The 23,134-nt window shown below is 43.0% G+C and overlaps 1 protein-coding gene across 5 annotated transcripts in view; it reads right to left on the bottom strand.

The window, feature by feature from the left end:
* NAALADL2 (N-acetylated alpha-linked acidic dipeptidase like 2) overlaps window positions 1–23,134 on the bottom strand; it is a 644,561-nt gene that overhangs the window by 310,608 nt on the left and 310,819 nt on the right. For all 5 annotated transcript variants that reach the window (XM_083504077.1, XM_083504078.1, XM_083504075.1 and 2 more), the window contains 2 exons: window positions 18,134–18,404; window positions 8,439–8,558 (listed from right to left, as the gene is read on the bottom strand). In XM_083504077.1, coding sequence (XP_083360203.1) covers window positions 8,439–8,558; window positions 18,134–18,404 — 391 coding nt within the window. The remainder of the gene's footprint in view (window positions 1–8,438; window positions 8,559–18,133; window positions 18,405–23,134) is intronic.

Genomic DNA, 23,134 nt, shown 5'->3' with positions numbered 1-23,134 from the left:
ATGACTCCCGGAGAATGGTACCACATATGCTACCTACACAGGTGAGCTGGTTCAAGGAGGACCCCCAATGGGATGGAAACTCAGTAGCCCCCCCCCAAAAAAAAATGGTTTAGAAAAGAAAACAATGATACTTGGCAAAAGGATTTATCAACTTCACTTAAGTTCAGATAACACTCCTTGCTAAAACTGCAGATATCATGGAAGTTGCAAATACTATCAACCTACTGAATCAATAGATCACATCGCTGCAGGTAGCCTAACATTGTGAAATATCCATAATTAGAGAAGCACAACCATATGACAACTGATGTTTTGTAGCCAATTGACCAGACAATGGGCAGATCTACACTCGTGGTTTATAATGTTAATAATCCGTTATTAGAATATGGCACCAGAAGGTGCTGCAGAGCAGTGAACCACCAGCAAAGGGAAACTGCATTAAATGTTATGGAACGTTATATCTTGTATCATTCTAATAACATTTAAAAGGTCAATGTAGGTCCAGACAATGTAATTTTGAAACTGCATGCCCTCACTGTAAATACACAGCAGATTTCTAAGCAACTGATTTGAGTTGGCAAACCAATGAAAACCGCTAAGAGAAAAGATTGGAATATGCTTGTACTTCTCTCTAAATATTCCCAGTTCTGTATCCCAAGCATGTGTTAGGCTGCAGGTTGTCGCTATAGGCTGAAGCCACAGCCTCCATCTTTACTGTGGGTGTTTGTGGGCCTGACTGGCATCTCCATGATGCAGGGGGTGGCGTTGAGGAGTTTAAGCCCATATTCCTCATTCTGCCTTATCTGGCTCCCTCCTTCTCTCATAGTGTGACTGGTATGGTTACTTTGAGGCTTAGCCTGTGGCTGTTTCGCTGACTCCCACCCCCACCCCCCGCTCCATTTCTTATTTCAGATCTTGGCTGGTGGGAAAAACCAACATCCTGACTCAGTGCTGCTTTGGAACATAGATCTGATGTGTGCATGTTTCCACCCACCCCCTGTCATTCCAAAGGAGACGTACCTTTGCATGCATATTCCTGCTTTGAAGAGCTCCCCGTTTCCAATGCAAGTCCCCAATAAATGAATGAATTCCGTACCTGAATGTTAGCACATATGGACCTCTGCTGCAATGAAAGACTAAGGGAGCGTGTCTGGTGTAGACCTCAGCCATGCTCCTTACTGTGTAACCTCACCTCAGCCCCAATCACCATCTCTCAACGATTTTTGTTAGAATATAATGTGAGGTTCCTGGGAAGCAGCCGCTGGATGCAAATGTAAATCATTCCTAGTCTAGTCCAAGCTTCTATCTTCTTATTGATGAAACACTTTGAAAACCAAGCATTCATATGAAATGTCTGGAGGGCTTAATCTCTGTAACTTTCTCCTTGAACAGCGCATTGCACAGTGCAGTAATCAGTGCATTGTTACCTTAGCATCCTATTCAGGACCTAGATAATACACACCAATACACACTGATTGCTATTTCATTATGTCTGGCATTTAACGGAGGACTGCAGCATAAGAGGAACACAACAGGCTGCTGAAGACACGTCAAATTCTAGCAATGATTACTGACCTTTCATGTACATAATGAGTTTGGATTCAAATCATTTAGATACATAGCACAGTTTTCAGAGCTGAAAACAATATTTGAGACCTAGATGGTTTCTATTCAAAACAAAGTCTTTCGCTCACCCGCCACCTTTGAACTTGAAAATGAGAGTGTTTTCTTTGGCTAGTAGAGCAACTCAGAGTAAATTTAGCTGCAAAATCCAACGTTTCTGCTATTTTATAATTGCCTCTGTGGACTGAACACAATGGGCACAATCCAGCCGTACTGTTTAGGCAGTGACCATTTTTGTTGTTGTTTAGTCTTGTCCGACTCTTCGTGACCCCATGGACCAGAGCACGCCAGGCACTCCTGTCTTCCACTGCCTCCCGCAGTTTGGTCAGACTCATGTTTGTAGCTTTGAGAACACTGTCCAAACACATACCCCTCCATGGATCACTGCCGTGCTGTGGCGAAGGGGCTTGAATAACTCAGAGAAGCTATGAGCTATGCCGTGCAGGGCCACCCAAGATGGACAGGTCGTAGTGGAGAGTTTTGACCAAATGTGATCCACCTGGAGCAGGAACCGGCAAGCCACTCCAGTATCCCTGCCAAGAAAACTCCATGGACAAAGAAAACAAGTGACTATTTTAGGAGTGTCCAATTGATTCTCAGTCACTGACAACCGGGTCCTTTTGGACCTGGAAGAGGGCAGAATGGGAGTGGGAAAGGGGGTGGGATGGGGCAGAATGGGGTGGGTCAGGGAAAAACGAGGCAGGGTACATTTATGGGTGCTCCACCAACGTGTGTGGGGGCTGGGAATGGAAGTCCCCCATACACTGCCTGTTCCTTTAAGTCCTACTGATGTTGATGGGAAGGTTCAGCACTTGTTCAAGGTTGCAGCCTTATACCTGCTTACCCGAGAGTAAGATACATGGAAATAAATGAGTATACATGTCTTGCCCTGTAAATTTTTCCCACTGAAATCAAAGTGACTTCAAGGTGCTTAAAGATGGATGAACCAGGCAGGGCAGGCCTTCTTGGTAGTGGTGCCTGCCCTATGGAATGCCCTCTCATCACATGCCAAAGAGATAAGCAATTATATGACTTTCCATAGACAGCTGAAGGCAGTCCTGTGTTGGAAAGTTTTTAACGCCTGGTGTTTCTATTGTGTTTTTATATTCTGTTGGAAGCTGCCCAGAGTGGCTGGGGCAACAAGTAATAAATAAAGCAAGCTAACAATAACAGCAGCAGCACAATCTATCCCGTTCCCAAACAGTACTTGCATATAAGTTGATCACAATGGAAAGTTGTCTGCAAGAATTCAAGCATTTTTGAAAAATTACTGGGAATATAACAATGCAATCTATCCTAATAAGAAGTTCATGCATATTTATCAGCATTTGCTAAAGTTAGTTGGATAATGCATTCTGGAGGCCTAATCTACTTGACTCACATTGCAATGGTGACTAACACTTAATCTAATGCTTTATATCAATTCATATTTTTCCCCTTCAGGACTAAGGCCTATATATATTTAAACGCACACACACATACAGTTGCTGTCTGCTGCTCTCCTGTATCAGAAAAGTTCCCAACTTTCCAGTTTCATTTCCAGGTCAATTCAAAGTGAGTGTTCTTTCCTTCAAAGCCCTAAATGTCTTGGGACTGGATATCTAATGTAGGGATGTAGGACCTGAATAGTGTTGCATTCCATTTCCCATCAGCCTGAGATGGCATAGCCTATGTTCAGGAATGATGGGAGTTATAGTTCAACAACATCTGAAAGACCACAGGTTCATCTTCCCTAATCTCAATGAATGTCTTGGTCTATGCCAAGTCTCCAGTAGAAGCTCTGCACTGGATTGGGTTGGATGTGAGTAGAGGGCCTACTTGGTGGTGATGCCAAGTTCAGGAATTCATTTTTTAAGATTACTCTGCGATGCCTGGTTAATTTTCTCACTTTCTGGCATTTCATCAGAGAACTCTAGGGATTTGGATTGATTTACCTGCTGCTACCATTGCAGTGTTACTAACGCCTTGATTACTTTTTAGAAAGTCTTGGATTTTGAAATATGGTTTTACACAACTATCAGGGTCCCTTTTAGGAATGGAAAGTTCAATTTCCTCTCGAATTCACATGTTCATCTATGATAAACCAGCTCCGAAACTTAGCTACCAAAGTGAGTGTTTTGAGCAGCAAGTCATAGTTATGACTGCTTCGCACCTAAACAAAAGTAATGATAGGTTTTTTTTGGTGAAGTCTGCCTTGTTTATTCCAGCTTTGATTGTTAGAGATATAATTTTCCAGTTCTAGTTTTTCTTCTATGTCTGCTTTTCCTGGCTGAATTTGTTCTGCTCTGTTGCTTAAATGGTTTTGGTTGGCTCTCCTGGACAACAGTACTTTTGTTTTAAATTGTTTTTTTTATCTCCAGTTCACTCTATTGCTCAGTTCAATTCAGGTTTATTAACAGTCCACAGAGAGCAAATATTTGATTCTATACGATAAAGGGAAAACTCTAAAATACTATCTGTCAGTTTTGGCTCCAGTTTCTCATATTCCTAGTCTTCGGTTTGCTACATTTCCAATTGAAGTGTCTGTGTGTTGTTTGTTTGTTTTAAGTGCCCACTAATATTCAATATTAGCATTTTTGTGTGCAATTTTGCCTAATAAACACACCTGTGCATTTAATTCAGCCAAATTTGCAGTGAAGGCTACTCAACTTAGACAAAGCCATGTGACCTCCATTGAGACCTTCAGACTCTGCTTTTTTATGTATATTTATTGTACAGGTCAAATTTTTATCTTTACATATGTTTTTTATGTATTATTTATGTCCATAAGTTTCTGTTTGGCATTATGTTGCCTTAATAACAAATCTGAATTTGAGATATACAAATTTTGGCAAGCATTTCCCCAATATAATATCTTTTATGTTATATTTTGCTAATAGACACATTTTTAGGTACAATTTCCCTAATATACGTGTTTGGGAGGAGGGGGGAATTGGAAAACTATATCACAAAATTCAGAGAAGTTTGAATTTTGAAGGATAGCTACATTTCAGCTTGGCTGTTGTTTTGGGAAATGCAAGTTAGGGAGGTTTGTATGAAAATGTAAAACAAACCCAATTTCTCCCCATCTCTAAATACAATTGACTTCCTAGGAGCCTCCACAGGGCTTAATCTGGCACTGATACTACCCAAACTATCCAAGGCCCTAGGGTTATCATGAATTATTATTATTATTATTATTAATAATACCACCTTTATTGTCATTGTACAACCTGTGTACAATGAAATTAAACAAGCCTCCCTCCCCCCAAAAAACAATCAATCTCATTGCACTCTGCCTATCGAACAACACACCACCTCACAAGTCAATTTTGCTATGTTATTTTCCGTTCAACAGCCTAACAGCCCACGGATAGAAGCTATTTTTTAGCCTGTTGGTACGGCTGATTATACTTCTATATCACCTGCCCAAGGGCAGAAGATTAAAGAGGTGATGGCCAGAGTGTGAGTCATCTATGAGAATTTTCCTCGCTCTCCTAAGGCAATGATCCCTTGCGATGTCATCTAGCGGACTCAAGGGACAGCCAATGCTATCATATGCTGTGTTCACCACCCTCTGTAGAGACTTTCTGTCCGTGGCTGTCAAGCCAACATACCACACTGTGATACAATATGAGAGGACAACTTTCTATTGTGGACCAGTAAAAGGAGTTGATCCACTGTTGTTTAACATTATTCTTTCGCAAGAATACTCATTGTCTGCAATGACGTTGTAGATATATTGGGTAGTATCCAAGTAGCTCATTTAGTCAGCGCAAGGATTTCCATTTGTGCAACAGATCTTCTTCCTCTCCTTTCCCTGTGTGCCCCCTGAGCCCTCACCAAATCTGCTCTAGGGTGTTGCGGGGGGACGGACCAGAAAGGATTTAGAAAGAAAGGGCCAATGACACCATGTTATGATGCTGTCGTTTTCCCAGGAGCACCTTTGCTTTTCGTTCCAAAGCTGACCAACCAAGAAGAACTGCAAAAATCTCCCCCTTGCCTCCCCTCTCCTGGAATCAATGGAAACCGTCAGGCTGAATGCCAGCACTGGTGATACTTTCTGGATTCCCCCAGAGTTCTCAACTGGCTATTCCTTTTGTGCTATATTCCTTTCCATTACAGTACTGAGTTTCAGTAGCTGAGACACCCACAGTGTATCAATGCAGCTGGAAGCCTCAGATTTTGGAGAGAGTCCAACAGAGCTGGTAAGATCCCAAAAGCTCGAGGTTAGACAGGCAATGTGTTATGCTGAGCTTCACCTCAGGGCATGTCTGAATCTCCAACAGGACAAGTAATGATGTCTGAGATTGAGACTGAGATTTCTGATCTCAGATCACATGACAATAGGAGACAGCCATCTCCAGCTACTACTGCTCTCAGTTCATTTCATTTCATTTTTTTTTTCTCTGGCTCTGGCTCTTTGCCCTTTCCCTCCTTGTAATATCTGCTGCTGCAAACTTTGTAAAATGATGCCACAGGAGACTGAAGCGTGGAGCACACAGATTTTGCTTAACACCGTGCAACTCTTAGTATGGCTGCTGTAAAGCAGCATCTGTCAGAGGTTGCAGTTCTCTGCAAAACTGTCTTCAGGAAAATCAGGGTTCTAAAGGACACGGCTACCTGCCTAAGTTTCCAGAAAAGCACCCCGTTGCATAGATTTCCCCAGCCTGGAATGAAACAGGAATGATGCCAGAGACACTAACAATCAGATGATTGTCAGGGCTTGTAAACAGGAGGGCTGGTCTGACTCAATATAAAGTAGCTCCAGTTACAGTGGTACCTCAGGTTAAGTACTTAATTCGTTCCGGAGGTCCGTTCTTAACCTGAAACTGTTCTTAACCTGAAGCACCACTTTAGCTAATGGGGCCTCCTGCTGCTGCCGCGCCGCCGGAGCCCGATTTCTGTTCTCATCCTGAAGCAAAGTTCTTAACCTGAAGCACTATTTCTGGGTTAGCGGAGTCTGTAACCTGAAACGTATGTAACCTGAAGCGTATGTAACCCGAGGTACCACTGTATCTGACTCTCAGGCTAACTGGACCTAATGCCACATGCCACAATATAGACAGGTTCAAGCATTCAACTGAAAGCACCCAACAGCAGGGGTAGACAGGGGTGTTCAAACAAGGCCCGCCTCCAACATCCCTGTGCACACTAGAGCCAGCTTTCCTATAAATGAGCAGGAAAAGTTCTGGAGGGAGACTTTTGTTCATATTTGCTTGAACCTGAATACTGCCCTCTATGCAATCAGGGTCTTAATATTATCACGGTTCCCAGTTACACAGGCAGTTCTAGGTGAGTACAAGCAAACCTGAGTAAAATCTCCATGCAGACCTTCCCTGTTCAATGCAGGGACATCAGGGACTGAGAGCAGCTGAAGGTGGGATGAACAGGTGAGGCCAACATTTGTCAAAGGGCTTTCATTGAGACAGAACTTGGATGCCCCCACACTTGCTTTTAAACATTGCATGTTCAGGAGAATGTGTGAAAAGAGTTCAGTTGATATCTAATATAACATGTACAGTGGTACCTTGGGTTACAGATGCTTCAGGTTACAGACGCTTCAGGTTACAGACTCCGCTAACCCATAAATAGACTCCACTAACCCATAAATAGTACCTTGGGTTAAGAACTTTGCTTCAGAAATTGCACGGCGGCGGCGCAGTGGCAGCAGCAGGCCCCATTAACTAAAGTGGTACCTCAGGTTAAGAACAGTTTCAGGTTAACAATGGACCTCCGGAACGAATTAAGTTTGCAACCAGAGGTACCACTGTATACAGTGAAGCCTCGGGTTACATTGCCTTCAGCTTACGTCACCCTCGGCTTGCGACCAGCGCAAACCCGGAAGTACTGGAATGGGTTACTTCCGGGTTCACACCATTCACACACGCGCAGAAGCGCTAAATCGTGCAGCATGCGTGCGCAGAGATGACGCTTTGGGTTGCATCATTTTCGGGTTGCGGCTGGGCCTCCGGAATGGATCCCCACTGTAACCTGAGGTTCCGCTGTACTCAGAAGCAAGTCACATTGTGTTCAAATGGGTTAAAAGGTAAAAAGTTAAAAGATCCCTGGATGGTTAAGTCCAGTCAAAGGCAACTATGGGGTTGCGGCGCTCATCTTGCTTTCAGGCCGAGGGAGCCGGCGTTTGTCCGCAGACAGCTTTCCAGGTCATGTGGCCAGCAGGACTAAACTGCTTCTGATGCAACTGAACACTGTGACAGAAACCAGAGTGCACAGAAACACGGCGTGCTTTCAAACTGCTAGGTTGGCAGGAGCTGGGACAGAGCAACGGGAGCTCACCCCATCATGAGGATTCGAACTGCTGACTTGTGGATCAGCAAGCCCAAGAGGCTAAGTGGTTTAGACCACAGCGCCACCTGTTTACACCCAGGTCAGTGTGCACAGGTATTATAATCCATCCCCCCAAGCTTGTGTTTTAAACCAGCCGTAAATGGGTTTATCTTATCTTCTTCACTCTTAGCTGTTTTCCTAAAACAAATTTCTCCCAGAAGCACAGTATGCATCAAACTTTTCTCAGCATCCACCTTGTCATCAAACTGAAATGTGTTAAACATATATTTTGCCTTTGCAAAAAGAGAAAGAGAAAAGGAGCTAGCCAGTCACACCGCGTCATAATCAAGTGAGGAAAACTGGGAACAGAACACAGGTAACGAAAATAAAGCCAAAAATCGCAGGAGTCGGTTGCTGCAAAGAACCAATTAAATACAACTTTAGGTGAGCGAGTCACAACAAGGTGTCATCATAATCGTTGCAATTTGAACACCAGAAAAAGGAACAATTAATTAGGGTAAAATTGCATTCTCGCCACAGCTTACCTTATACAGCAAAGGCAAACGTCCTAGCTTCAGAAGCGCAATTTTCCTGGAGACATTTGCAGTATTTTGGATCCTGAGCAAATCTTCTGCAGTCCCGTACTGCACATCAAAGACTTCAGCCTGTATAAACAGAAATAGATGTTATTTATTAGTATATTCTTTCTCAACACGTTGAGGATCAGACAGATGGTAGCTACCAAGAGGCAATTCACAAGCAGTATAGGGTGGCAATCATGTTATTACACAGTGACAATCATATTTGCTGTTTGATTTACATGTGGCTAAACACGCCTACATGGTATCTGCACCAGTCCGTAGGTGTTTGCAAACACAAATATTTCATTTGTATGTGCTACATTTATATAAATATAGACAAAGAGCCTAAATATAGACAAAAAGCCAAAAAGTAATGTGTGTAGCAGCCTTTAGTGAGAAGCAGTGGTGTCATTAACCACAGACTTGGGGGGAGCAAAATCTTGGGTGCCACCCTGCCCTTAGCAGTAAGGACACTCATGCTCACTAGTGCCTGTCTGCTGCCTTGGATTATACAGTCATACCTCGGGTTACAGACGCTTCAGCTTGCGTTTTTTTGGGTTACGGACCCGCCGAAACCTGGAAGTACCGGAACGGGTTACTTCCAGGTTTTGGCAGCCGCTCATGTACAGAAGCGCTAAATTGCACTTTGCGCATGTGCAGAAACGCTGAATTGCAACCTGCACATGTGCAGAAGCGCCACTGTGGGTTGCCAACACTGTGGGTTGCGAACATGCATCCCGCACGGATCACGTTCACAAACCGAGCATCCATTGTAGTACTCATCTGACCTCAGTATTTGCCTCCATGACAGTCTAAAGAAGTCTAAAGTCAGCAGTAGTTCTTTACCTAGCCTGCCAGCTGTGTTTCTTCATAGCAACTTAACAACTTGGGACCAGTTTACCTATAAGATCACTTTGCACCCCATGTGCACACTCGACCACTTCGATTGGTGAAATTGGCACAACTGCAAGTGCCACATAATACCTGTTCCACATATAGAAGAACACAATCATTTAATGTGGCAGAACATACACTTTGGAATTCCCTGCCTATTGAGATCAAGTTGGCTCCTTCACTGTACTATTTTCAGTGACTGCTATGACCATTCCTACTTGGCCTACTGAGATGCTGAGAAATGCTGATGTGGAAAACTGATTTCAAGGAGGTGTAGGATATTGTTAGAATGGGAAACCAAAGATGAAAAGGTTAAATCTGCTGTGATCCATTGGGTTAGGGATGTGGAGCATAACGTAGAATTAGAATCATGGGGAAAGTTATGGAAATCCGGGTTGAAATTCACAGCATGTTCTACCCTGAGGGAAAACTTTATGAAAATGATGTGTAGATGGGACCTAAGACAAAGTAAATTAGCCAAAATGTATAAATCAACGTCAAATATTTGCTGGAAATTTAAAGAAGCAGAAGGCTCATTTTATCACATGTGGTGGACATGTAAGTAGCTAAGGACTTTGGGGAGATGATTTATAATGAGTTGAAATAGATATTTAAGGTAACTTTCCCAAAAAGACTGGAAGTTTTTTTTTACTAGGGATAACTAGAGCAGAAAATCGTGTCCTCCCTAAAAGAGGGCACATGTTGCGGTGAGACCTGGAGACTGACCTCCTGGTTGTGGGTGGGTCTATTGGACAGCCACAACACCCGATTGGTAGGTCCCTCGTTGCTGGGTTTAATCTGGCCAATGGGGTGCAGTCTAAACGGATCGAGGGACCTATATAAACCCATGCACGTGTCCCAGAGCTTCCTCTTTCGGCTCGTGCATCTGAACACCCGCCCACCTCTCCCTAATTTTAGGGCATTTTGCAATTGACCTTGTTATGTTGTCGTGTGTCCTCTGTCGTTGGGATAGGGGCACGGCAGAAATTTTCCCCACTTGGCTGATGGGCCATTGCCATTTGGGTTTTGCCTGCCATGTAGCAATTCGTAACAACTTGTAAGGTTGCGGATAGGCTCTGGTTCATGTGATAGGGATGGGAGAATGGTCTCACCATCTCTATGTGAAGGGTATTCCATTAAAGGAATCCAGGAACTCAACTTGTTTGGTCAACCCCCAAAAGGGGATCGTGCCTGTGCAGGGCAGCATCTGAGGAGTGAATAGAGTCTGCTCCCAGGCTTTTCACCTGCCTCAGATGTTCACCCTTGGCTGACCTGTGATAGAGCTCTGGGTCAGCGCTACCTGCAAGGCTGCAGGGAGCTAGTCGAACCAGGGTCTACACAACCACTCACTTTTCTGTAATCAATCAAGGTGTGACCTAAATTCTGCCAAAAAACCAAAACTAAAATTGGAGTCAAATGTGTCTTTATTTAGGGGAAGGTCTCTGGGTCTGAACACGCAAAACAGATAGATCTATTTCTTTACTCAACCACAGCAGCATGAATGGCAGCTGAGTTTACAAATTATGGTAAAAGTTTCTGAACACACTGTGTGAGCTTGTTGTGGTCAAACTCAGACATCCTCTCTGATCAAGTTCACTTAGGGGAAGAGAAGAAACAGAAGAAACAAAGGTGAATGAAAGAACTTTCTCAACTGTCCGTCACCAGACATGAGGGAGCGTGACCTGGTCAGGTCTAGAAACAACAGCATACTCTGTGGTCTTAACCCCTTTATGCATTTAACATGCTAGCTGTATGAAACTGCATTTCCTACAAGACTGGCTGCTGCCATGATTTCCAAAGAAGCAGACTCTAGTAACTGAATGCTTATGCTGCAGTAAATGTTTTGGTCTTTAAGGTACAGTACAATATTTTTGTTGTATTCATCTAGTGCCCCTTTCAGTACATTGGTAGGTGTGAGAAAACAAGGACTGATATTTCTGGTCCTTAAACGATTCTCAGGTGGGTTGTGGTCTATACAAGACGCTGTAATGGAAAAACCTAAAAATGCATATGTATGATGCAAGTGTTTCCTGGAGACAGGATGTTATTCCTGTTAATAATGTATTCCACACTTACAGTACACATGGTGCTAATGCACTTTTGTAGTGTGTGTACTTTTGTACAATAAAATAAAATAATCCAACCATAATGAATGGAGTGGATTCTGTAATGCTTTTAGCTTTCACTTCTGCTGATGTTAAAATGGTATAATCCTGATCTTTATACATTCTGAATATGAAAGCAGAATCGCTGGTGGTAAAGTACAGATAAACTGCTTTCCTTGAGGGGAAAAATAATGCTATTTGAAAAACAAAGAGGAACACAGCCTTTTATCAGCTGCAGAAAAAAGAACACTTGTGTGTTTGCTTTAGATATGCCAAGGTAAATCCTCTTATACCTAAAACTGTGGCGCTGCTAAACACTTTGATTCATCCATTCAAATGGGGTGCTTACTCTCTAAAATGCAATCTGTGGACTGAAAAGCATATGTATCTCCAGCAAAATCCAGCTTTGCACTAGATGGAATGAATAAATGGCATTCTTAGAATCAGAACAACAAAAGCTTTGATCAGAGAATGCATTAATAGGGGTGCTCCCATACTTTTCTGAAGATATAGCTAGGGCACCTTTATATTTGTAAAATTATTTTGTTTCATCCTTCCATGTAATTTCAGAACCCTTGGGATTGGTCTGATTTCTGCTAGGAGTGCTATTGCTCCCTACATCTTAACTCAGGTTCAAAGTTCAAAGTTCCTCTCCAGGAAAACAAAATTGCTAATTGTTAACAATATTGTCTCATAATCTCCCTCCTCCATGTAGTATGCATGAAGAAGATGGAGACATGCTATTGGGTACCAAAGAGGAGGCAGAACTGCTGAACACCAACTTTGCCTCTGTCTTCACTCAAAAGCAAAATAGTCCTCAACCTGGTGATAACAGAATAAATGATTTAAGGAGAAAGCTATAGCCCAAGATAGGAAAAGAGGTGGTAAGGGTGTACCTAGCTATTTAAATGAATTCAAATCTGCAGGGCCTGATGAGCTGCATCCAAGGATATTAAAGGAGCTTGTGGATGCCACCCCACAGCCTCTGTCTATAATCTTTGAAAATTCTTGGAGAACAAGTAAGGTTCCTGCAGACTGGAGATGAGCAAGTGTTGACTCCATCTTAAAAAACTGGGGAAATAAGACCCAGGTATCTACTGACCGATGAGCTTGATGTTGATACCAGGAAAGATCCTAGAACAGATAAGTAAATAGTTGGTATGTGAGTACTTAGAAAAAAGGATGCTGTGATTACTAAGACCCAGCATGGGTTTCTCAAAAAACAAGTCATATCAGACAAATCTCATTTCTTTTCTTTTCTTTTTTCTTTTTTTGATAGAGTTACAAGTTTAGTGGATCAGGGGAATGCTGTGAATGTAGGCTATCTTAATTTCAGTAAGGCTTTTTCAAAGTCCCCCATGATATTCATCTGGAGAAGCTGGTAAAAGGTGGACTGGATGAGATAACTGTTCATTGGATTTGTAGCTGGTTGAGTGACCAAACCTAAAGAGTGCTCATTAATGGTTCGTCATCATCCTAGAAAAAAGTGACAAGTGGGGTGACACAGGGTTCTTTCCTGGGCCCACTGTTGTTCAACATCTTTCTAAATGACTTGGAGGAAGGACTTGCAAGGAATGTTCATCAAATTTGCAGATGACACCAAAGTGGGGGGCATAGCTAATGTTGCAGAAGACAGAATTCACTATTATCTTCACAGATGGGAGAACTGGGTCTGACTGAACAAAATGAATTTCAATATGGACAAATGTAAGTTCTGCATTTGGGCAGGAAGAACCAGATGCACAAATATAAGATGGGGCACACCAGGCTTGCCAGTAATACATGTGAAAATGATCTAGGGGTCTTAGTAAAGGTAAAGGGAGACGAGTCATGAATGATTCTGGGGTTTTGGCGTTCATCTTGCTTTACTGGCCGAGGGAGCCGGCGTACAGCTTCCGGGTTGTGGCCAGCATGACTAAGCCGCTTCTGGCGAACCAAAGCAGCACACGGAAATGCCATTTACCTTCCCACTGGAGCGGTACCTATTTATCTACTTGCACTTTGACGTGCTTTCAAACTGCTAGGATGGCAGGAGCAAGGACCGAGCAACAGGAGCTCACCCTGTTGCGGGGATTCAAACTGCCGACCTTCTGATCAGCAAGCCCTAGGCTCTGTGGTTTAGACCACAGTGCCACCCACGTCCCCTAGGGGTCTTAGTAGACCACACATTAAACATGAGCCAACAGTGTGACACAACAACAATAAAAAAGAGTCAATGCTATTCTAGGCTGCATCAACAGAAGCATAGTGCCCCGATCAAGTCATAGTACCACTATTTTGCCTCAGTCAGACCACACCTAAAGTCCCACCACAGTTTTAGAAGGCTATTGACAAACTAGAATGTGTGCAAAAGAGGGTGACCAAGTTGAGTGAGGGTCTGCAATACAACTTAATATATATGCTAGTGCAAGCATTAGCACTAGTGAAATGGGTTTTCCTCTACGTGCACTCAATGCCATCCCCAATTTTTATCCAACGATTGCTTTCTCCTCCAAGAATTTGTCCAATCCTCTTTTGAAGTAATTCCAAGTTGGTGGCCATCACTGTTTCTTCTGGCAGTGAGTGACTTATCTTAACTATTTGCTGTATTAAGTACTCCCCCCCCCCCAGAATATCCTGAATCATTTTGATAAAATTCTATCATGCCTTTTCTCTAGACTAAAAAGTCCAAAAAGTTTGCAACCTTTCTTCACAGGGGAGTTGCAAGATTCAAACCAGGAGGCTCATATATTCAGCCTCAGTCTTAAAGGCACCATACAGTACAAAGTGGGGGAATTTGCTGGGGGTGAAGAAAATCTGCAATGCTCTTTGCACTGCAATGTGTCTAGGACTTGATGAAGTGTGCTATTATGACAGTCATTTGAAGGCACTTGCTATTTTGAATCCACCAAGTTTATTTACTGGCTGATTTTGTCTCCTATTTTACCTGATCTTGAAAATCAATGAACTTATGATTTCATCAGGGGCGGGAGGGGGGGGGACTGGCAAATTTCTGGCACAGAAATTTGTTTTTCTATTTCAACTGGAACATTTTCCTGAGTCTCCCCCTCCCCTCACTGCTCTCCCTCAGCTATTAATGTACATTTCAGAGGCTCATATCCTTTCAGAGGTTAAACCTAATATGTCTCAGATTGCCGTGCTCTTTGTTTCACAGGATCTGACAGAACTCATTGAAAGCTCAGGGAAATATACAGTATTTACATTTTCTTTAATATTTGACACAATGCAAAGCTTTATCCTTAGAGGAAAAAACTACAGAAGAGAAAAAAACCCATAAAAAGAGTCATTAGCAAATAAATATATCTGAAGTAAAATGTAAATGGTGCCAAAAATGTAAAGGAAACATAGCAAAAGCAATTCTCTCTCCCCCCCCCCCCACCACCACCAGGCAAAGTCTTATTGGGCCTCATATCTCCTAGATAACAAACCTGGCCATTTTTCATTGGACTAGAAGCTGCTAGAAAAGGAAGAATTGGTTCTTTATTATCTTTCACTTTATCCTCTCCCCTAAAACAAGAAGGCGCCTAAACTTACCATGTTGGATATATACATCTCATTAATGGACTTTAACATTTTACTTTTTTACAGATAAACAACAACGGAGATTAACCACCTCTATACAATATTTAAATCAGCATGTTCCTATAGAGTGAGGGCTTTGGCCTCCTCTTAATGTAATCGTCCATCTCCAGATTCTCTCTCTGCTTCCACTGTGTTTCACTTCCATGTGAATATACACAACACAACAACACAACACAAATCCCTCCAGCTGGGCAAGCAAAAGGCTTTTTCATAGTTCTAGGAAACATTCCATTCAGGGAAAAGCACCCTGGAAGGTCTCAAGGTTTGGATGGAGAGACCAAGAGGGTCACATTTGATTTATGGACCAGAGTTCCATCAGCCCATTTGGTGTTAGTGCTGACAGCTAAGTTGCCCCATTTTGGTATGAAAAGGTGTTAAGACCAGTGCTGAGCAGGAATCCATGGTATGGTGAGAGGTATGGTGATGTGGTCTCAGAAAGGTCCCCATGGTTACTGCTTTTGTAGGTACAGGAAAAAATGCAGCTGTTTTTATATTACTAGGGCTATTCTGTTTCCGTTCCAAATTAATTTCTGTAATGTTCAGTTGGAAACCCCTCTCTGGAAATGGCTACCTGCTGAATGCCTTTCGTTATGGACTCATTTTTGAGGCTGCCAGAAGTTTATTTTTTAAGAGCTTGGCTCTGTTTGCTTTTCGTTAAACATGATGCAAAATACCACACAAAATATACACTTCTGGCAATGTGATGAAAGATATCGTTGAAAAGTTGTGTCGCAGAAAATTCAGAAAGCGTTTTTAGAGGGAAATGCTTTCTGTACTGGGAGTCTGGAGAAAAGAAAGATTTTCCAAACTCCCTTCCTATTGAGTTATAATTCATGAGGCTTTCTAGTCACAAACACAGCACATCAAGAAGTAATTCTTTTCCCTCCCACAGACCTGAAATATGATGAATCATCTATTTTAATGTGCATTTCACAAGCAACAGGGTCGCGATCTGCGAAATCATACACTGACCCCACCTGTTATTATAATGGGGTAAACACTGTCACTTTCCCAGCCTACAGCAAATTACACAGAGGTAGCAAAAGTGGGTCATCCATCACTGCCACTAAGTTTGTTTTCAAAAAGAAGATTTCATATACCATGCCTGCCGTTCAGACTGTTACTAGAAAGCACAAATTGGGAGATTCAGGTACAATATGGCCACAAGATGAATGGACATGACAGGCTTTCAAAGAAGCAGAGTGCGGCTGTTCTACAAATAACATTGTCAGAAACCAAAGCAGTCCTGCCGTGAGTGTCTGGCAGTGAGCCACATTTTGTACAGCCATTAATAGCTCTTTCTGCTGGTAGTTCAAGTGAAGAAAAAGACAACAGCAACAGGGATAAATCAATTACATGCAACTGGATGCGTATGTGTGTGCATTTGTGTATGTCTGTGTCTAGGTTGGAGTCGGTGGTGGTAGTGGTTTGAGTGTTAGACTAGGACCTCAAGTTCAAACCTCTACTCATTGAGTGAAACTCACTGGATGTCATTGGGTTAGTCATTGTCTTTTAGCCTAACCTGCCTTGCATAGAATCATAGAACCAGAAAACTGTAGCAATGGAAGGGACCCCAAGAGCTCCCTAGTCCAAGCTTCTGCAATGCAGGAATCACAGCTGAAGAATCCATGGCAGACGGCCATCCAATCTCTGTTTAAAAACCTCCAGTGAAGGAGAGTCCACCAGCCATTGATGCTGCCATGATATACAGTACAAGGATTGCAAATTATATGCAGACTTCTCCATAGACTTCAAAATAACACTTTGATCTGATTAATGCCCTGATCTCAAAGATCTAAGCAGCTTTGGCAGCTTGTAGAGTAGCTTGCACCAACACAACATTAACTGCCTTGATTCAGATGGTACAGAGGTGTAATTAAGTAAACTGAAGTGGTAGGACTTTTCTCTGCTGAAAGCCATAATTCTCTGTACACTTCCAGGAGGCTATTATGCAGCATGCTTACCAGATGGATCTTCAGTTCTGGAGGCCTAGAGAGATTTGGAACACACATTTCCCAAGAGCAGGTGTGGGTGCTTATAAATTTATCTTTCCCCCCAAGCTCCTTTTCTATGTACCAGATGAGGATTACAAACCCTCTGGGCTTGGACTGTTCATTCCGATGCTCTACTCCGCACCTAGCACTAAATAAATGTTAAATAGCAGTAGCAGAGATTGCCATGTGTGTGCAGTTGTGCAGTACCTGCAGATGTGCCCAGCTGAGAAAATCACTTCCCTAGAGCAAATGATAACATCATGTAAACCAAATGTTTCAGATGTTTCAGGTTTGGGTTTCTGCCTATTCCAGGCCTGTGGCTGAACATTATCATGCATCACAGCCTAGTAAGCATCTTGGTTCTGCACTCCTGACTAGATGAGATTGCAGAAGTTTCATGTTGTTAAATATGGACTGGCTCAATCATGTAGGAAGGAGGTGGGTCTCCATTTTAAGAGCAAAAGGGAAAGCGTAAGTGAACAATGGCCATAGTTCAGTGGTGAAGGGCAGGGAATAAATTTAATTAATAATAATAACTGAAATCAATAACATCATTTCTACCTAATGAGAGGCAGGTTTGTTACCTGTCCTGCTGGACAAAATGGTAGAGGGAAAACTGAGGACTGGGAGCTTTGCACACAGGTGCTGTGCCGTCGATCTATGGTTCCTCCACATTCAGGTAAAGGGCAAACCTCCAGGTTGCAACCCAGCGGTCCTCAAAAACTTCATTTTAAAGGAATCTTTTGAAAGGTATGGTGGTGCTTAGCAGAGCTGCCTCATCAACTATAATCGAAGAATTAAAAAAATCCATCAAATGCTATTGACATGAATCTAAAAGAAGGCAGTTGACTCACCAAAAATATGAAGAATTCCAGCTTCCACTTAAAAAGGTATAAAACATAAACAGAGATGGATCATGCCAAAAATTGAGTCATAAAGCATACTATATCTTAAACCCACACCTACTTGGCTTCTTTTGAGCCTTGCAAACAATACATCATCCCATTGGTTTAAATCTAGATGGAAGCTGTTTCTTTCTATTTCCTTCCCCCACCAAAATGACAGAGACAAATGGTTACATTACCGTGAGAGTTCCTTTGGCAGAGTAAGCAGCATAGGAGTAGAGAAGGTCTTGACTGTGAAGCATTTTGGTCTCTTTGCTACACAGCTGTCCATTAGGATAAAAGCATTCACCAGTGCTATTCAGAGTCACTGTATTTGGAGAAGCGCCCGGCAGGTCAAGGAGGACAGAGTAATTTACGAGCTGGACATCTTCAAGGCCATAGGATGTCCACTGAGCCAGCAGCTTCATTGCAATATCTCTATCTTCTTTCCCATGCAGCTGTATCAAATCTCTGACAACAAAGAAACAACAACAGAAGTACTCGATTAACACGTTGGATTTCCCCAATGCCTCTTCACTTTTCTGATAAGAAGCCTCTGATTTTATTTGTATGATGCCTAGAATCTAGAAAATTTATTGTGCCTAATTCTCCAACCATCTTATCACAAGAAGCAGGTGGATATATCACATTAAGAATTTCAGGAGGCCCATTGTGTTAGCCCACTCTTCTGGTTGTTTTGTAAAACTTGATGCTAGCCTTTCAAGAATATAGGATCACCCATCTGGACAAACAAAACCTAACATCATCTGCGAGGAAGACAAGGGACTGGTTCAGATATGGATGCTTTTAGGAAGCTGCCCTCCTGGTCAGTGGCGTAGCATGGGTGCAAAATTCTGAGGGGGTGCAACCAAGTGCCCCCATGCAGGCATCGGCTTCCATAGAAATCCACACCCTAGCAAAGGCAGCAGAGCAGCTCAGGCCCACGGAGAGCGGACATGAATGGAGCAAGGCAGGCAGCAGTGGCAGAGCTTCATGCTTCGGCACCGGGGGCAGAGAGCAGGCGGGGGCATGGCTGGCGCATGCCCTGGGGGCATGGTGTGCCACCCACAGGGGCATGGCACGCGTCCTGGGGGCATGGCACCCAGCACAGGGGGGCAGCCATGATAGCACCCCACTGGGATCGTGGTACTGGGGGCGGTGTGCTCCCCCTGCCGCCTCTTCCTCCACCAGTGATAGTGTGGTGCTCTTCCCCATGGGCATCAGGGGGATTTTCCCACCAAAGGCTGTGTCAGCCAGATGGGCTCTCCCCCTGCAGGCTGAGCAGCACAGCCCTGCTTGGCTCTGGTGGGGGGCGCTCCAGTAGTGTCAGCAGCTTACCTGCCCAGGGCGCCAGCAACCCACGCTACGCCACTGCTCCTGGTACTCTCCTGATGTTTGGGACTACAACTGCCATCAGTCCCAATCAGCATAACCAATGGGAGGCACTGGGTTGGGGAAAGCTGTGTTTTGTTCCTAGAATTAAGATAACAAAAAAGCCTCTCCCAGTTTGTTAAACGTTTTTCCCCAAATTGTCCCTTGTTATGAGTGGAGATGCCTTTTGACTAAATGTAGCTGAAATTCTCTGCAGCTGATGGAAGTGAAGGGTCCGAATGGGGTGGGTAGACACCGCCCAGTCAGCTGCCTTAAGGAGGCGAACGTGGTTGGTACACTTCTTAGGAAAGTGTCCTTTATACAAAGATCTGAAGAAACATTATCTGAAGCTCCTAACATTAGGACTTAGCAATGATTCCCCCTTTAAGGGTCTTATTGCACCAACAAACTTGCATTTAAAGCAGGAGAAGTTCTAGTTCCTTCTACATCTCTTCCTGGAGACCACTGTCTCTTGGAGGAATCACACAATGAACCTTTGCCCATGCTTCAGGTCATATGAGCTCTGAGAGTTAGGAGAACCTTCAGAATGGTCTTTAAGACAGCATGAGGAGGGGCTGATTTAATGAAAAATGCAGAGAACCTATACACATATGGGAGCATGAGGGCACATGGGACTCTTCGGATATTATGCACCATGTACACACAGCATATATGAGAGAACACAACAGATCCTATCTTGTTCCGGCCCAACAGCCAGAAACCCATTTTAAACAAATGAGAATGACATTCACCATCTGTGGCCTATTTTAATACCAAATAAAACACACACACACACGTTTGAAATGAAGTGGGCTTATGTTAAAGACTTGTGAGCTCTTTTCAAGAGGAATAATAGTCAAAGGTCAACTCTTTGGATTTAATCTTTTCCACTTTATCTCCAATAAGTCTTCAAACAGACTGCACAAAATAGACAAGTTAATCCAATCACTAGTACATTACAAGCTAGTGATTTCATCAGCTATGCCCTTTAAGGCAATGACACAAACTTGGACAGTCCCAAAACGCACAAAGTCGTTTGATTAACACAATTGCTACTTGAAGACCCACATTTCCCACAGGTATTGGAAGCATTAATAGAATAAATAATGGAAGTGAACTCATCCCATACAAATAAGATTGACGCAGTTCCCATCAGCCTGCACTTTTCTTCAGTGAGGGAGGTAGTTTTAAATGAAGAGCACAATTATGAAATTGTTCCTTTCACTATGAAATGAACGATGCTTTCCACTCTGTAATTAAATCAATACGCTATTGAAACTTTAGTGACAATATCCTTGATTGAATTAAAGCAACACAAGTGCATTCCTTATTTACTTCATAATTCCTTTTGCAGAATATTTAAAAATCCTGATGCAAATCGTGCTCTAAGCTTTATTAAAACAAATCAGCAGGTATTAAGTGTTTTAATGACTCTTGGGAATATTTTAATCTAGCAAACAAACTCTTCAGAAGTTCTACTAGCAAGGCTAAGGCTGTGATCCTAAGCCTTCTTACTGAGAAAGATATCCTTTTAGACCAAGTTGAACATACTTCCAAGCAAATATGTTCAGGAGCACTGAGTTGTAAATGACCCACGTACTTCAACTTCACTGTTCTTGAAGTTTAAAAGTGATCTGTCATGGCCTTTGAATCATGCAGCAATCCAGGATCAGAGTCAGGGGCTACAGAGGCACCAACAAAGGGCTCTGAGCCAGCTGCTGTGCCTGGGACCATCAGATAGGAGCCCTCAGAAGAACCTCCCGTACCACAAGGACCTGTAGGACCATGGCCAAGACCCTCACAGGTGCCTTCCCATTTGTCTGAGGAACCAATGCCTTTCACAGTAAATTAGTCCAACAGCACAGGACACACACCAGGTGGGAGGCAATGGAATGGAGAAAGGGTGTCCATCTTCAGGTCAGAAGGCTGGACCTTTCAGAACCTTAAGTTCTCCACAAGGGGATGGAGCCTAGAAGAGGTAGTTTGGAGGCAAGGGTTTCAAAGGCCTGCTGCCTTGCCCTGTGGATCCAGCATCTGACCAGAGCACAAAATGATCCTTATAGTGAATGAGGACGCAGTTTAGCTAAAGTTGGGTTTGGGTTGCCTTGGCAAGATAAAGTGACTAAGAAATTTAATTAATAATAATAATAATATAGAATAAAAAGTGAGCCCTCACTCAGTTCTGTTGTAAGCTATAGAAATTCAGTTAATTGCAATTTCAATTTAACCCATTCTTTTCAACAGGATGTAAGAATAGCTGCATTTAGCTGCATTGGTGCCCATGGTGTTCATTTGATGTTTATAGGCTGGTTGACACATACATACATCTTGATTTCTCATTGCCTGCGTACTCAGCACTTGGTGATAGGATTCGAATATGTGAGCATGTTTCACTGTAGTGGTAGAAGAATATGACTCATTCTCACATATGCAAGTCATCCCTCGATTCTGCAGTGATAAAGCAAATAACATTCCAGTGTGATTCAATCTTTGTTATACAGGTTTGATACAACGAACCACTGCTAGGGTAGCCATATTTTAAAGAGCAAAAATGAAGACACATTTACCAACTTCTACTTTTAACCAATGATCACTATGACAACTCTATCCATGAAAAGGAGGATGTGTCCTGGGAAAAGAGGACATATGGCAACCCTTTGTCAAAGCAGAAGATGTAAATTCACAACGTAACACCCCCCCCCCCCGCAACATTTAACTAAAGGATGGAAGGAGGTTGGGAATTCAGATGAATTTCCCATCTACATGATAAAGCAGGGGTACCTAGCATGGTGGCTTCCAGCAGATGGTGAACTAAAAGTTTCATCAGTCCCAGTTGCATTGCCAAAAGTCAAGTTTGTTGGGAATTGTAGTCCAGCAACAACTGTAGGCCACCATGTTGTTAGAAGGGAAGGAAGGAAGAATGGAATTCTTTTCCCTTTGTATCACTATAAAGGTAAAGGGACCCCTGACCATTAGGTCCAGTCGTGACCGATTCTTGGGTTGCGGCACTCATCTCGCTTTATTGGCCGAGGGAGCCGGCGTACAGCTTCCGGGTCATGTGTCCAGCATGACTGAGCCGCTTCTGGTGAAGCAGAGCAGCGCACGGAAACACTGTTTACCTTCCTGCTGGAGTGGTACCTATTTATCTACTTGCACTTTGACGTGCTTTCAAGCTGCTAGGTTGGCAGGAGCAGGGACTGAGCAATGGGAGCTCACCCCGTCGCAGGGATTCGAACCGCCGATCTTCTGATCGGCAAGTCCTAGGTTCTTTGGATTAACCCACAACGCCACTATATTGTATCACTATAATGTCAAGTAAATATTAAATTCAAGCATTATTCTTGCATGGAAATAAGACACTTTGCATTCTCTTCTGCAGAATATTGTGCTGTTTAACCCAATGGCTGTCAAAATTGTGTTCTAGGGAATTCTGGGGTTCTTGATTAGGATGAGTTAAACACATTCTAAATTCACTTGTGGCTGTGTCAAAGGCTTACTGGTCTTCGTGACAATGTGTACCTCATAATCTGTTGCCACCCAGAGAGGTTCCTTGGCCAGTAGGTTTACACGGAACACGTTTCCTGGAGGTAGAAAGTTTGAAAACCATTGGTTTCAGCTACCCAGAGATGAATCACAAAGGATTATAGTTCACAATCTACACCATAAAGCTTCAGCAATCTGAATGCTATTGTGTAAAGCAGTAAAGAGGCTGGAAGCCTCCTGAAGGGGATAAAACAATTTGTCTGTACAGCTCATCAGCGCTCAACAGTTATAAGGCTAGGATTCCCTGCCAGCACAGCAGTGTGACAGCCCCAAAAGGTGGAGGGATA

The sequence above is a fragment of the Podarcis liolepis genome (assembly GCF_965112155.1).
Source record: "Podarcis liolepis genome assembly, chromosome: 5".
In the NCBI taxonomy this organism is placed as follows: domain Eukaryota; kingdom Metazoa; phylum Chordata; class Lepidosauria; order Squamata; family Lacertidae; genus Podarcis; species Podarcis liolepis.
The sequence above is the reverse complement of the archived record's forward strand: the minus strand, read 5'-3'. Positions and strand labels throughout refer to the sequence as shown.